Source organism: Dipodomys merriami, unplaced genomic scaffold (assembly GCF_024711535.1).
Source record: "Dipodomys merriami isolate MVZ:Mamm:240054 unplaced genomic scaffold, mDipMer1.0.p SCAF_45, whole genome shotgun sequence".
Lineage (NCBI taxonomy): Eukaryota > Metazoa > Chordata > Mammalia > Rodentia > Heteromyidae > Dipodomys > Dipodomys merriami.
The window spans coordinates 8,468,226-8,483,456 of record NW_027206013.1 but is presented as its reverse complement, the minus strand read 5'-3'; the positions used below and the strand labels follow the sequence as shown (position 1 = coordinate 8,483,456).

Genomic DNA, 15,231 nt, shown 5'->3' with positions numbered 1-15,231 from the left:
GATTATAAATGTGGCACAGAGCAGGGTTCCACACAAGATTTGAATAAAAGCAGAAAGCTCCATGGGGGCAGGAACCCAGTCCGTTTTACTCATTAAAAGAGTACAATGCCAGCTGGGCATAGCAAAGATGCTGAGCTGGAGGCGTGGCTCAAGTAATAGAGTAGCAACTGTGAGAAAGAGAGCTGAGTGAGAACATGAGGCCAGGAGTCCAAACCCCACATCAGAACACATGCACACCCCCCCACACACATACACACACACATACACACACAAAAGAACACAGTGCTGGGCTGGGAAGGTGTCTCAGTGGTAGAGCACTTGCCTTGCATGCATGAGGCCCTGGGTTCCATTCCTCAGTACCATATAAGCAGAAAAAGCTGGAAGTGGTGTAGTGGCTTAATGGTAGAGCACTAACCTTGAGCTGAAGAGCTGAGGGACAGTGCCCAGGCCCAGAGTTCAAGCCCTACGACTGACAACAACAATAACAACAACAACAACAACAAAAGAGCACAGTGCCTATCACATACCTACATTTGTGGAGCGAAGAATAAATGAATAAGTAAACAAATGAACAAACATTAGTCCCATCTTCCTTTCCTTCCCAAATAAGCTACTTTTCAGAGATAAAGTATCTTTTTGACCACAAAAGGAGAATGTCCTTTAAATTGTGGTCATCCCTACAGGAGGATTAGGATTTCTGGATCCTGCCTGGCCTCAGGTCTCCATTGGAGCCTTTCCATCTCTCACTTTAGAGCAGAACCCAGGGCCTGAGGCTGAGCTGCATGGCAACTGTGGTGGACTCCTGTTTTATCTACTTCAGGGGCATCCATCTGGAGCTCAGGGTCACCTTCAGGGTGTGAGTGTGTGTTTGGGGGGGGGGTGTTACCATCCTCCTCATTATCTCTCTCCTCCCTTTCCTAACTGCAGTTTACTACAGAATGAGCTGAAAGGCAATTCTGCCCTGTCTTCAGCTCTGAGATTTAATTGAGATCTCAGTCTAGAAACCTGTTCTGCAGCACATCTGAGGCTCAATTTCAAACAGCTTAATTTGGGACCAGAAAGAAGGCCACCAAAACAAAACAAAGACAAAGACAACAAGACCCCTGGAAACAAAAATACTGCCATACAGCTGGGTATGCTGGTACATGCCTTTAATCCCAGATATTTGGGAGGCAGGAGTACTGAGAGTTTGAGTGGGATCCTATCTTGGAAATAAATACAAAACGAAAGGGTTAAGGGTATGGTGGTAGAGTGATTGTCAAGCAATTTTTGTGAGGCCCTGGCCTCAATCCCTAGAACCTCAAAGAAAGAAAAAAGGAAAGGAGAAGGGAGGAAGAAGGAGGGGAGGGGAGGGGGAGAAGTAGAGGGGGGAGAAAAAGGAAGAGGAGAGGAGGAAAGGAAAGGGGAAGGAATGCTGTTATGCAACAACTACAGTTGTTCTGACAAAAAGGGGGACCATTTTCCAAGCCAAAATTAATGTAATTTTCATAAGGAAAACAATACTTAGACCTCAGCATCTGTCCCTGTGTCTCCAAAAGTTCTCAGTCACCCTCCAATGTGTACGGACACTTTTGGGATCCAGATCCTCCCTAGTGCCCCTGCCCCCCACCCCACTTCCTTGTCTTCTGTGACAGCAGCATTATCCTATCACATCCCAGGGCTCTTCTCTCTGGACTCCACCCAAGTCCCTCATGATCTGCAGGTGGGCCGGCTCTTCCACTCTGGCTGGGCTCCCTTTCTGCACCCTGGATGTCACCAGAGTGTCTTGGTACAATTGGCCCCAGTTCTGTTAGACCATGGTAGAGCAAGCTAAGGTCCTGCACATGGGGAGTGACCAGAGTTACTTACCAGGGCTCTCGCAGGCCACTTCCCTGCCCTTTCCCCTCAGTGCTAGTTTTCCAGTTTCTTCCCAAAGCCCCCACCATTCTCCCCACATCTCCCCAAGTCTTGTTCAATCAAGCTGTACAAGTATTTGTTAGGAGCCCACTTTGTGTCACAGCTCCTACTACCCATGAGGTTTAATCCAGCAGGGGTGATTACACAGGCAGCCAAACAGCAACCAGCTAGGTTCAAAGAGAAATAGAATAACAAAAAAGATGAAAAATTCATCAGGCCTTAGCCAAGCAAAAGAACTTATCTGCTATCAAGACAGGTTTTAACTGGGAGTTAGGGCTCAACTGGTAGAGCATCTGCCCAGCAAGCATGAGGTCCTGGGTTCAAAACCCACTACTGCCAAACAACAAGCAAGCACACAAACAGAGAGGTTCCAGTAGTGAACAGTATTTGGAGTAATCACAAAATGATGGGTAAACTTCAGACAAGAAGGTAGCAACCAGGAGGTAGGAAGAAGACTGGGGCTGAGGGATACAGTCAGGATGGAAGAGCCCAGTTTCCGTTCAGACAACATATAGGATTATAGTGGAATTAAAGGACAGAAAATTGTGCCTTGATTGTGACTGGCTTCATTTCCAGGAGAGGACACAGCCCACAGTGTGGCATAAACCATGCGACAACCCAGAACTAGAGTAAGTACAACATTGAGCTCAGTCCAAGCTGGGCACCAATGGCTCATGCCTGAAATCCCAGCTGCTTGGGAGGCTGAGATTGGGAGGATCATGGTAAAGGTCAGCCCAGGCATACATGAGACTTCTTCTTGACCAATAGTTGGGCACAAAGTCATACACCTCATCCTATGTAGGAGGCCAAGATGGGGGGGATCATGGTCCCTGACTAGCTCAAGTAAGAGTCTTCAAGACTATCTCAAAATAATAAGCAGGTTATGGTGTAGTGTACCTGTCATTATAGCTAAAAAAATAAATAAAAGATCAGTTTACTATTGATGTATGGAGTAGAGACAGGGAGGGAAACAACAAAGAAGCAAACCCAGCCAAGAAGCTGGGCCCTAGGAAGGAGAGATGGCTATGAGGATAGTTACTTATCACGTTGATGTTAAGTCAGTTAGAAAGAAGGAAGAAATCAGTAATGTGCAAGTCAGGCCTGACAACAACATCTTCCCACAATATGTCCACATCTGAACCTCAGAACCTGTGAGTGCTACTTTATGTGGCAGGGGTGAGTAAGTCAGGGGACCTGGGACAGGAAGAGAACCTCACACTCTCGAGCTCTGCCTGCTGAAGGGATCAGGCAGAGTTGGGCTGAGAGAAGGCAATGGGACTGCAGAAGTGGAGAGTAGAGCCAGGTGCTCTGGAGGAGGAACAGAGCCACCGGAAAGAGCTGAAGGAAAGAAACTAAATCTCTCCCAAACCATACTGCTGAACCAGCCCTACCAACATCTCAACTGTAGTCCAATGGGACTCCAGAGCTGGAAGAGAACACATTTTCCCTACTTTAAGCCATCAAGTTTATGGCAATTTGTTACAGCAGCAATAGGAAACTAATACAGATGGCTCCTGGGGTGGGGCTGTCATCAACAGACGTAGGAAAGCTAGGAGAATCATTTCATTTTGCAAATTGCATATTTCATGTTTGGAATCATTAGTGCTGACAGCTCAGCATGAGACTCAGATGGAAGAGCCACTAGGTAGATGAAAAGAGGTCAGAGTGCTAAGTATAGATTTAGAAGCAGCAGGTAACCAAGCAGAAGTCAAGGGGCAAGGAGGAATGATGAAGGAAGATGGGCACAGAAAGAACAGAATAGAATCAAGGATGGAACAGAACACAGAACTCCCACATTTTCCATGGTGGAAGGCAGCCATGACAGTAATGGAGGTAACTGACCACAGAGAGCAGGCAAGTGCAGTGTGGAGGTGGCTTAAACCTGCAGGCTACAGAAGAGCATGCAATGATCCAGGCCTCAGGACTGCTACACACACGTGTTTGTTAGCATAGTGATGGTACAGGCATGTAAAATGGTCTGTAAAGATCCAAACCAATTACTAATACAGGGGGAATATAAACATTAAATTTTATACATTTGGTATTGTAAGAATTATTTTCATAAAAGTATGTACTACTTTCATAACTTAAAAAAATCATCCATGGTAAGTAATGTCATCTAGGATGAAGGGAAGACCACACCAAACTCAAATCCTCAGGAATGAATGAGAACTAGACATAACTCTTAAGTGACAAACATATAACATTGCTTTTCCTCTTACATCATTAAAATGATGGTTTAAGACAAATTCTAACATTGTATTGTAGGGTCTAAAAAAAGCAAAGGATAGGAATATATGTGCCAACTAAAGCATGAAGTCCAGAAGGTATAACAAATGAGCTTACAAAGTTCATTTGTTACTTACAAAGATGCTTAGACTGTACAGTAAACATTCTGATACTAGCTTCTAGTAGATTATACAGAAAACATAGCATGTAATCTTTTTTGTTGACTTCTTTGCTTGTTTAAAACTCTAGTCTCATAACCCAGACTGGACTAGACTCACTATCTATTTATTCCTAGCTGATCTTGAACTTGCAATCTTTTTGCCTTCACATCCCAAATGGCAGAATTACAGATGAGCATCAGTATGCCTAGTTACATGATGTAATCTTTAGAGAAATCACCGAAAAACAATGCAAAGAAGTAGAGCTAAAAAGCAAATACATAAAATGCAGTCTAAAAGGTTAAATTAACCCAAGGAAAGCAGAAAAAGAAAAACAAAAGGGAAAAATACAAATAAGACCAATGAAAATCCAATAGAAGAATAAATCTAAATTTAACAAAACTAATTATTGCATATTAAATGGAAGAAATTCTTTAGTTAAAAGGCTATGTTGCAAGCTGGGCACTGGTGGCTCATAGCTGTAATCTTAAATACTCAGGAGGTATCCAGAGGATAGCAGTTTGAAGCCAGCAGGGAAGAAAAGTCTGAGAGACTCTATACTTAATTAATCATCAAAAGCTGGACCAGAGATAGGGCTCAAGTATAGAGCATCAGCTGAGCATGCAAGGTAAGCAAGCACACAAAGCCCTCAGTTCAAACCTTGATACAGGCCAAAAAAAAAAAAGCTGTTATGATTTGGCTGTGTAACACTCCCTGATGGGCTAGCCCATATGCTGGATGCTTGGTCCCAGCTGGGAGAGGTGGTCAAAACTAGGAGGGGCAGCTGAGTGAGGGGAAGTGGTTCTAGGGGTTGTCCCTTTGAAGGTTATACCTGGTCCCTTCCTAGCAACACATTTCCTCTTTAAAAGAAATCACAGTTAGAACACTACCACTTGTGCCATTCCTCAAGCCCACCTCTTGGCTGGTTAATTAGATATAGAATCTAGAGGATTATATCTGCCTGGGCTAGCTTTAAACCACGATCCTCCAGATCTCAGTCACTTGAGTAGCCAGGATTACAAGTATAAACTACCAGTGCTTAGAAAGAAAAAATGTTTTTTAATTCCTTTGTACAATGATAAGCTAAAACCAATTACATCATAGTCCCAAAATGTTTTCAAATTAAACAATTCTTAATGGATAAAAAAATCTTAGATTTGATTTAAAAATTTAAGGTCAATTAAAGTTGTGGTATATAGGTAAATGAGTATTCAGAGGAAATACAAATGCTGGTTCTTTTAAAAGTATCAAGAGAATGGAGGGTCTGGGAAGGTGGCTCAGTGGTAGAGTGCTTGCCTTGCATGCATGAGGTCCTGGGTTCCATTCCTCAGCACCACATAAGCAGAAAAAGCCAGAAGTGACGCTGTGGCTCAAGTGGTAGAGTGCTAGCTGAGGGACAGTGCCCAGGCCCAGAGTTCAGGCCCCATGACCGACAAGAGAGAGAGGGAGAGGGAGAGAGAAAGAGAGGGAGAGGGAGAGAGAAAGAGAGAGAGAGAGAGAGAGAGAGAGAGAGAGAGAGAGAGAGAGAGAGAGAGAGAGAGAGAGAGAGAGAGAGAAGAGAGAGAGAGAGAGAGAGAGAGAGAGAGAATATGGAGAACACAACACAAACTCTCAGGAATGAAGGAGAGTACTTCCCCATGTGGCCTATGATCATTAAAAGAATGATAGACCAACATTATAAACAACTCTAGGCCCCTGAATGCAGTAGCTTAGATGAAATGACTAGCTCTTGAAAAATACAACTTGTGAAAGCTGACACAAGAGGAAGAGGAAAACCTGAATAGTCTAACATGCCCAACTATTTCAAGTGGAGGCCCCAGGCCTTCCCATCTCTCCTACATGCCACAGCTTGACTCCTCCTCTTTTTCTCACTTCACAACTTCCTGAGGCTCTTGTTCACAGATATATCCTTGTCCAGACCTCACACTAACCTTCTGTCACTCTCTAGCACATTCCTGAAGCTGCTTTTGCCACCATCCTGCATTGTCACCCTATCACAATTATAAGCTCTCTGAAGGTAAGGATTATCTGTCCCCCCTTAAACAATTATTCAGTACTGAGCATATGGTAAAGGTTTAATAAGCACTTGTCATCTGCTAAATGAATTGTTAAAGCAGGAACCTATTTTTGGCTTGCCAGATTCTCTAGACCACATTCTGGACTCAGTGCCATCTTCACATCTCGAGCCAACTCTAGGAATATGAAGATCTTTCTCTAACAACTATTCAAGACATATATGGTTAAAATGATCAGAGGAGGGGGTAGGAGCAGAAGTGTTACGCTGACATCAGTGGAGATGGAGTCGCCTTGGTCTGGTAGTTCACACAAGAAAAGGAGGCTGAACTCTACAGGCATCCTGGCTGTGAACCAGGACCACCTCCTCTGTCCTTCCTCACCTTGAGTCCTTGTGGGCACAGAACAATGAGAAGCTCTGGGCACAAGGATGGAATCAGTCCATACTTCCCAATACATCCTTATGTCCATTCATTAAGTACCCACTGCATCCAGCCGGACATAGAGACAATCTAACACTATCTTCTAGAAGATTGGGGGTTACCAACTACTCATTATGCTTACCACCCTGCAGGAACTCCCAAACTGTCAATGTCTTAATTGCCACCAAGTACTAACAAAACAATGACTATAGACATTCTTTAAGGAGATCTTTCACAAAGATCATTTTGCATTTATACTAACATCAATATTGTTTATGAATACATATAATTTTGAAGAAAAAATATCCTGTGAAGCTAATTTGCCAAGTCAAGAAATCTCTGGAAGCAGAAATTCTCTCCAATTCTCTCGCCTTGATGACTTTCTAGTAGTATCTCCTTCACTTAAACCAAACATAGCCTTATATCATCTTCATTCCTTTCTCTCTAATTAGATAAATCTGTGCTCTTCTCTCTAGACAGATTAAAAGGCTGGGTGCTTTGTTTTCCCAGTACTTCAGAGTTCTAGTGCTTAGAGAGCTATGATGACAGGAAAGAGCGTGTGAGTTACAACAGGCAGGCTCCTGGGGGAATATAGCTGAGGGGAAGATGAACACAATGAGCAGATTGTGTTGAATTAAAACACAGAATCCTGTAAAGACAGAGAACTACTGCCACTATTTCCAACCCATATATTACCTGGGGTCTTGCAAGCAACCCTGCACTCACCCAGATTGGAGGATGCGCGCCCCTCTGCAGCCCGATCCTTGAGGTCCTCAGCGATGCCCAGCTGCCGTTCATGGTACTGCCTCGCCCTCTCGAGGTCCTGCATGCACCTGGCAGCATGGCCCAGGCCGGCATAGGCCCGCATCTCAATGGCCTTCTCCATCAGCTCCTGTGCCAGCTCTAGCACATAGTTGTGGTAAGACATGGCCTTGTCAAAGTTCCTCCGGTAGTGGTAGGCACTGCCCAGGTTGCTGTAGGCACGGGCCTCCTCTCGCTTATTCCCCAGGTCCTTGGCTATCTTCAGGTGCTGTTCATGGCACTGCACAGCATTCTCAAAGTCTCCCATGGCGATATACACAGCCCCCATGTTGCCAAGTTCTCGGGCTTCAGAAAGTTCGTCTTTGGATTGCTTGGCGAGAAGAACACACTGTTTGTGACTGGCAAGGGCATTGGGATAGTCTCCAATGGCTGTGTATACATGGCCCAGACTGCTCAGGGCTGATGAAGCTGCCTGGAGAGAGAGGATGTGGCAGAGAAACAAATATACATCAGACAGTGGCTTGGGTTTGTTTAGCAGATAAAGTTTCACCAAGTTCGCCTGCAACTATCAATCTAGTTCCTAATGGTACTTCTATCAGTGGGCTACAGACCTAGCAGAGGCGATAAAGGGGACTTCCAAGAGCTAGCTTCCAGCAGAAGACAATGGCTACTTAATCAGAAGCGTTCCATACCCAATCTCACAGAAACAGGCAGTGCTGCATGCAACTTTCATCTTAAAGAGTTATTGATATACTCTCTCTGCTCTCCCCTCTTGACTGTCTGTCTGTCTGTCTGTCTGTCTGCCTGACTGCCTGCCTGCCCATCTGTCCATCCATCCATCCGTCCGTCCGTCCGTCTTTTTCTTATAAGGGAGCATGAATTCAGGACTTCAAGTTCTGGCTTACTTTTCTTTCTCATGGCTGGTGTTCTACCCCTTAGTCACAACTATAGTCCAGCTCTCTTATTGGTTAATTGGAGCTAGAGTCTCTCAGAGTTTTTCCTGCCTGGGCTGGCTTCAAACTGCGATCTGCCAGATCTCAGCTTCCTGGGTAGCTATGATTATAGGCATGAGCTACTAGTGGCTGGCTGGCTTACTGATATATCTAGTATTTTCTATGATAGTTCAGCTCTGTTAACACCTATTAACCTCTGTAGTCTAAAAGAAATGTTGGAGCAAGCTGAAATTAATTCATAACATATGACAGAGCCCAGGACAGTTCTAGGAGAAATCCCTGTTTGGCTGTTGCACTCCTACATGTTTCTCCACTCTGGTCCTCTGAAGCAAATGGATGTATTAATGGGGAAGAAGCTGCTTTCCATGATGACCTATGACCCATTAAGGGGTCCTGCTTTTACCTTGGCCCTTTAGTGTGACATGACCAGTGCTGGTGACCAGGGAGGCCTTCAGCTCCGATGAGAATCAGAGGAAAATATTGCTGCACAGTGATAATTCTGAGTGGGTGTGGGAGCCTCCCCATTCTCCAGGCTTTTACCTTTTCCATCTTGCCTAGGGGTTTTCCTAACCCCAGCTCCTCTGTGCCCAGGGATGTTCCCTCCTCAGACCCTTCCTGCTGCTTGCCACTTACCAACTCCTTCAAAGAACACAAATCCTTTCTGTCTTAAGTTCTTAGTGAAAATCACCCTATGTCAGTGTTGTGCACCACACAGGGACATCAAAGATAGACTCTCACCCAGTGCCCACAGCCGTGCATTTTAATCTTTAGTTTCTAACTCCTTTGTTGAGATACAAAAGGGAAGTTTTTCTGGTTTTTTTCTGCCTTCGTTTTAATTCTAAAAATCGGAAGCATGCCGATTCTTTCCCTTTCTCACTTGTATCTGTAGCTAAGGGCTATGGAGCACCTTTCTTCACCAGGCTCCCCTGTGTAGCAGGCACATGTGATCCTAGGGGAACAAAGGGTGCATGCAATCACATGCAGGGCAGCCGTGTTCCAACGGCCCCTGGCTAGGGAATAGCAATGAGGTAATACCAACCTAGCCGAGGACAGGCATCTCTGTACAAGCTGTGTTCTATGTCTGTGAACTTCAGAACACAGACAGTCATAGTTTATACATATGAAGGACATGCCACCCTATGTTCTTTCCTTGTGAACTAGCAGTTTTGGTCAAATGCTGAGAGACCATTCTTACTTCTACACTACATGTGAATAGTATATTTGCAAAGTGTTGAGAATTGTTCAAAGTTGTTTTTATCATGTCACAGATGTTCTAACAAAAAGATTTAGAAGACAGGAAACTGATACTTTTCTATTTTGTCCAGAGTGGAGAGAGCCATCAACACAGCAGCAGCAACACTAACCAGCAACCACTTGCCCCATAACGGCCTAGAGCTCCCACCTGGAGCGTCTCATTAGGCCTGCCTTAAAACAAGTCAGTACTTCATACCTGGGGCTGTCCTCTGCTCATCTCTCATAATACTTCCTCCCTTGCTGCAGGCCCAGAGATGTGACTTCTGTCCCCTTCTTCAGAACCTGGCCCTTCCCACCTTCCTTCTTTTTTTGGTTCATTTCCACTCAAGCCTGGCTAAGGGACCACAGACCACAAACCTTCCACCACCAATTCTGGATGCCCTCATGATAAAATGCAGAAGCTCTTGCACACTCAAAGCCAGGGCAGACCAGAATCGGACGTGTTTGTATCAGGGTGGCACTACTCCATTCTCAAGTCTGGGATCTTTAGCAATGGAACCTCTCTGAGCCATTGTTTGTCAGTCAGACATTTCCAGGCTCTAGCCACAAGCCAAGAGCTGTTTCAAACTCAGCTCTGAGCCCCTGTCAAATGTGAGAACCATAAATAATTCACTAGATAGCTCCAAATAGTAGATGTTGTTGGAGGCAATGAGGCCTTCAGCACTGCAGGGGATGGATTTATAAGGCTTGGGGCGGGCATGGAACCCCAGGCATCACTGTTCTCAGAAACTCCTGGTTTATGGCAACTCCAAATGAAGGCCCTGGGATCCTCTGCTTGTTTCTTTGTTTCTCTAAATGCCAGGGAGGCACGGGAACTGGCTTAGCAAGCTCTCTGAACATAAGGAGAGGGAATATGGGGGCACCTCTCTCCTGAGATGTGGGGAGTGGGGAGGATGAGAACAAAGCTCTTCCCTGGCCTCCTCCAGGCACCAGGCAGTGCTGTCTGGTGGGGGGATCTAGATGGTGGGGGTCCTGCTGACCCACATCTCTGGGAAGGACTATAATTCATGATGCAGACATCATAGCTTCCAGAATGGGAGAAGCAGCTGGGAAGAGGGTAAGGGTGGAATAGGACTTAGCATCAGAAGCCCTGGCTGTGCCTCCCTGATAAGACATTTTACCTCTCCCTTGCCTGCTTTATTTACAAAATGCCCCCAGGAAAATAACATGAGATGGTATTTATCAGCTGAGTGGATTACAAATTAATCACTTGTCTTTGCTCCTGCTACTCTGGAATTAGCGTAGATCTGAAACAGGGGTTCGGATTGTTAATGAGGATCTGAAAACCCACACTCACTGTGCCTGGGAATCGTGGGCCCACCTCAAGCAGATGCTGTTTGCTGCTGAGGTTCATGCTGCGTGGTGTATTAATCTCTCTGAGAGTTTTGTGCTCGAACAGCAGCAGCTGCTTCCCACAGTGGAAACATTTTAGAACATCTGTATTTGAATACTAAAATGCATACACACAGTTATGCTAACAAACTATCTGGTTGGAATAAGACAATAGTTTTCTCTCTCTACAAGACTAATTACTCATGCTCTTGCCAAAACATCACTTCCAGCTGCAGACTTGGGCACATGGGGTCAGGCGTTCCTTGCTCTGTGACCCAAATATTTGCAGAAGAACCACATTTGGTAAGTTAGCTTTGTGGAACCTAAAGCGAGAGCTGGAAATTTGCTCATCTTTTTTTTTTTTTTTTTTTTTTTTTTTTTTGTCGGTCGTGGGGCTTGAACTCTGGGCCTGGGCGCTGTCCTTCAGCTCTTCAGCTCAAGGCGAGCGCTCTACCACTTGAGCTACAGCGCCACTTCCAGTTTTCTGGTGGTTTATTTGAGATAGGAGTCTCACGGTCTCTCCTGCCCGGGCTGGCTTTGAACCGCGATCCTCAGATCTCAGCCTCCTGAGTAGCTAGGATTACAGGCGTGAGCCACCAGCGCCCGGCTTGCTCATCTTTTTTTTTTCAAAGCACCTGTATAGTTTTTTACCTTGAAAAATAAAAAGTTTAAACTATCCAAACTATGACCACCTGGATGACACTATTAGCTTACATGGTTTCCTCTATCTAGCATGGGTTTCACCTTGCTGTATTTTTCATAAGGGTTATACTTTGTGAGAGGAATGAATATTCAATATAATTGCAGATTGACTAATTGCATGTAGTTGGAAAAAAGGAGAAATGTATCTGCAGCTAGTAGCAGAAATACTGCTGTTCCTTCTAATTAACCTAGTCCACATGTGCCATGTATCTACTGCCAACCATGCAGTGGACACACAGTCCCATATCTCTGTACATCTCTGTACATTACTCACAGCCCAGCAGACAGACGGCCTCACAAACAGAAATACTAACTCTGGAGCACACACTGGCTCAAGAGCTAGAGTGTTTTGAGTTTGCTGCTTGGCTAATTCATTTTTTCATTCACTTATGTATTCACATGTTAGAACAAGAATTGAGACCTCAACCTTACACCTTTCACAGAAGTTAACTTGAAATGGATCACATTGTTGAATATACAACGCAAAACTATAAATTTCCTAGGAGATAACATAAGAGAAAGTTTTGTTTTCTTGGTTTGGACAATGAGTTATATGGTATTATACCAAAAGCATAAAAAAATTTCATAAGTTACACTTAGTTGAAACTAAAAATTTGTGTTCTATGAAAAGCACTGTTAAGAGAATGAAAAAAAAAAGTTACAGAAAAGATTTGCAAGACACATACATGACAAGAAATCTTTGTGCCCTAAACACAAAGTATCAACAAGAAGGGAAGTAATTTTTAAAAGAGCAAACCATCTGAAGTCAGCTCACTAGATACAGAGGGCAAGGAAACATGTGAAATACATGATGGCCAACAATGCCTGCTACCAGGAAATTGCACACTGTGTCCAGGTGCCGCTGTACATGTGTTAGAATGGCACAGGCTGCTAGGTGTCAACATACATGTGTTAGAAGGACATGGGCTGCTAGGTGCTGCTGTACACCTATTAGAACAGCCCAGGCAACTCCAAATACTGATGGGGAAGTGGGGCAAGAAAAACTCTTATCCACTGCTGGTAGGAATGGAAGACAGATGGAAAAGCTCTAAATCTAGTCTTACCATCTGACCCAACAATTCTGGTCCCAGGTATTCACCCCCGTGAGCTGGACATGCATGTCTACACAAAACCTGCCCACAAATCTTTATAGTTACTTTATTCATAATGGATGGAAACTGGAAGGGGCTGTGGTACATACCTGTAATCCCAGCATTTAGAAGGTGGGGGGAGAGGATCAGCTTAGGCTACACAGTAAGACCCTGTCTCAATAAAACAAAAACAAAAACTAGAAGCAACCGGGCAGTCAGAGATGAATGGATATAAAGTATAGTAGAACATATACATGTCAGTGCTAAAAAGAAATTTCCTATCAATTCCATGCCAGGAAAAGGTATGGAGAAGACCCTAAATGTGTAGTGCTACTGTGGAATTGCTACTCATGGAGGTCAGTTTAAAACGGCACATGCTGTGTGTAGTGGAAAAGGACAGTGACTAGTGGGTCTGGGGATCTGGGAGTAGGAGGGGGAAGTAGGTGGAGCACAGGGATTCTCAGAGCAATCTAACTATTCTTCATGGCATTATAAGGTGGGTGTGTGGTATTGTATAGACTTGTACAACATGGTGAAGCCAGATGTAAATAATGAACTTCAGCTAACAGCAAGATTATCAATCTTGGCTCGTCAATTGAGATACATGAAGCATATTAATGCACGCATATTAATGAAAGGAGAAGCTGACTGAGCGTGAGAGTAATATGTGAGAATTCTCTGTATTGTTTCCTCTTTTTTCTGCTCCAAAGCCTACTATTACAAAAGAAATAAATAAATTGAGTTTTCTTCCTTGGGGGAGTAGGTTGTTTTAGGAAATGGAAACTGTTCACAAAGAGGGGAACTCTGATGGAGCTTGTCATGAGAAGGAGGAGCTGCTCGGTGGAGAGCAGAGAGCAGGGCTGGTGATAGGAGGAGGGCCTGGGGAGGTACGTTCTGTCCACCAGTTTGTAAAATCTCAATCATTTTTCACATAAACAGTTTCACTTGATCATTAAGGAAAATCTCTTAAGTGCACATAATTATACCCACTTGTGAGATAAAAATTGCATTTGAAGAGGCAAAGACTCAAAGAACAAATTAATAACAGTGCCAGGGGTTAGGTCCACATACATCAGACTCTTGGGGTCGATTAGCTCCACAGAGTTCAGCCTCTACGGATAAACTCACAGTTACAGTGCCATAGGAGTGACTGCAGGTTTCCGCTGGGGAGTGGTGGGATTGTTTCCTATTTCTATGAATCAGCTGAAAAGCTGAGAGATAGACAAAAATAGCAACAGCATGCTTAACAAAATAATGACTAGATCCAGTGCTGGTGGCTCACACTTGCAATCCTGCCTACTCAGAAGGCTGACAGCTGAGGATCACAGTTCAAAGCCAGCCTAGGCATGAAAACCTTTTCTCCAATTAAGCACCAAAACAGCCATAAATGGAGCTGTAGCTTAAATGGTAGCAGGGACAGTGCCCAGGCTCTAAGTTCAAACCCCAGGAGCAGCACACACATACCAAAAAAAATCCCTAGATCACAGTAGGTATATTTTAAGTTGTAATTACAACAAGGGTAGTTTCTGGGGCCATTGATCTGTATGCTGGCCTATCTTGTTCAGGGCAACTCTGCCTGCATGAAGTCAAGTGTGGATGACTGTGTGCCTAGCTTGGTTAAGTTATTGTGATTGTTTCCAGGACTGCAGGCTGCACATGTAAGAACCACTGCATGCTTTGCCATACTTTACTTTCTCTTTGAAAGATGGACCATTCCATTAGAATTGATATCAAGTGAGACACATGTCAATATGGAATAGATTTCCTGTATATTCATTAAAGTAAACCTTCATTGTGTTAAGCCACTGAGATTTTGGAATTGGGTGTTATTGTAGCATAATCTGAACACTCCTGACTAATAACCACACTGAACACAAATTAGTAATTTCCTCCTCCAGGAAATAGATTAGGTAGAGTTAACTATCTAGTGATCTAATTATGCACCAGGTATCTATAGTTTCTATATGATGAAATCTTAGGCATTCTCACAGAAAAATTGCATTTGAAAGTACTTGGATACCCAAATCAGACTTAGCTAATCTTTATCCAAATCACTGGGTCATTTGGGGGAAACCAAAAGCCACTGGAACATAAACCAGTAGACACAGAAGACTGAACCACGTTCTGTGAGACTTGTCCTAAATGACATATGCTCCCTGTTTAATGGGTATACCTGAAAATTGACCTCATCAGCATCTGGACTTATAAGTAATTCTGTTCAAAGGTTAAGTGATGCTCACAAGCTCCTGCAATTGCTCACTCAGTAGACACACAAGACCATTTAGACAATTACAACAAGGAAATTTTATAATCTATATAATTAAAGATGTTTTAGAAAAAAATGTACAGTTCCCATTGCTTCTGTCTGCACTGATGTGATTCACCCCTCTCTCTGGCTACTGGGAAGCTTATGGGCAGA

General features: G+C 43.9%; 1 protein-coding gene across 3 annotated transcripts in view; it reads right to left on the bottom strand.

Annotated features, from left to right (window-relative positions):
* Positions 1-15,231, bottom strand: part of Ttc28 (tetratricopeptide repeat domain 28) — a 483,958-nt gene that overhangs the window by 109,098 nt on the left and 359,629 nt on the right. For all 3 annotated transcript variants that reach the window (XM_069994613.1, XM_069994614.1, XM_069994615.1), the window contains one exon: positions 7,445-7,952. In XM_069994613.1, the coding sequence (XP_069850714.1) occupies positions 7,445-7,952 (508 nt within the window). The remainder of the gene's footprint in view (positions 1-7,444; positions 7,953-15,231) is intronic.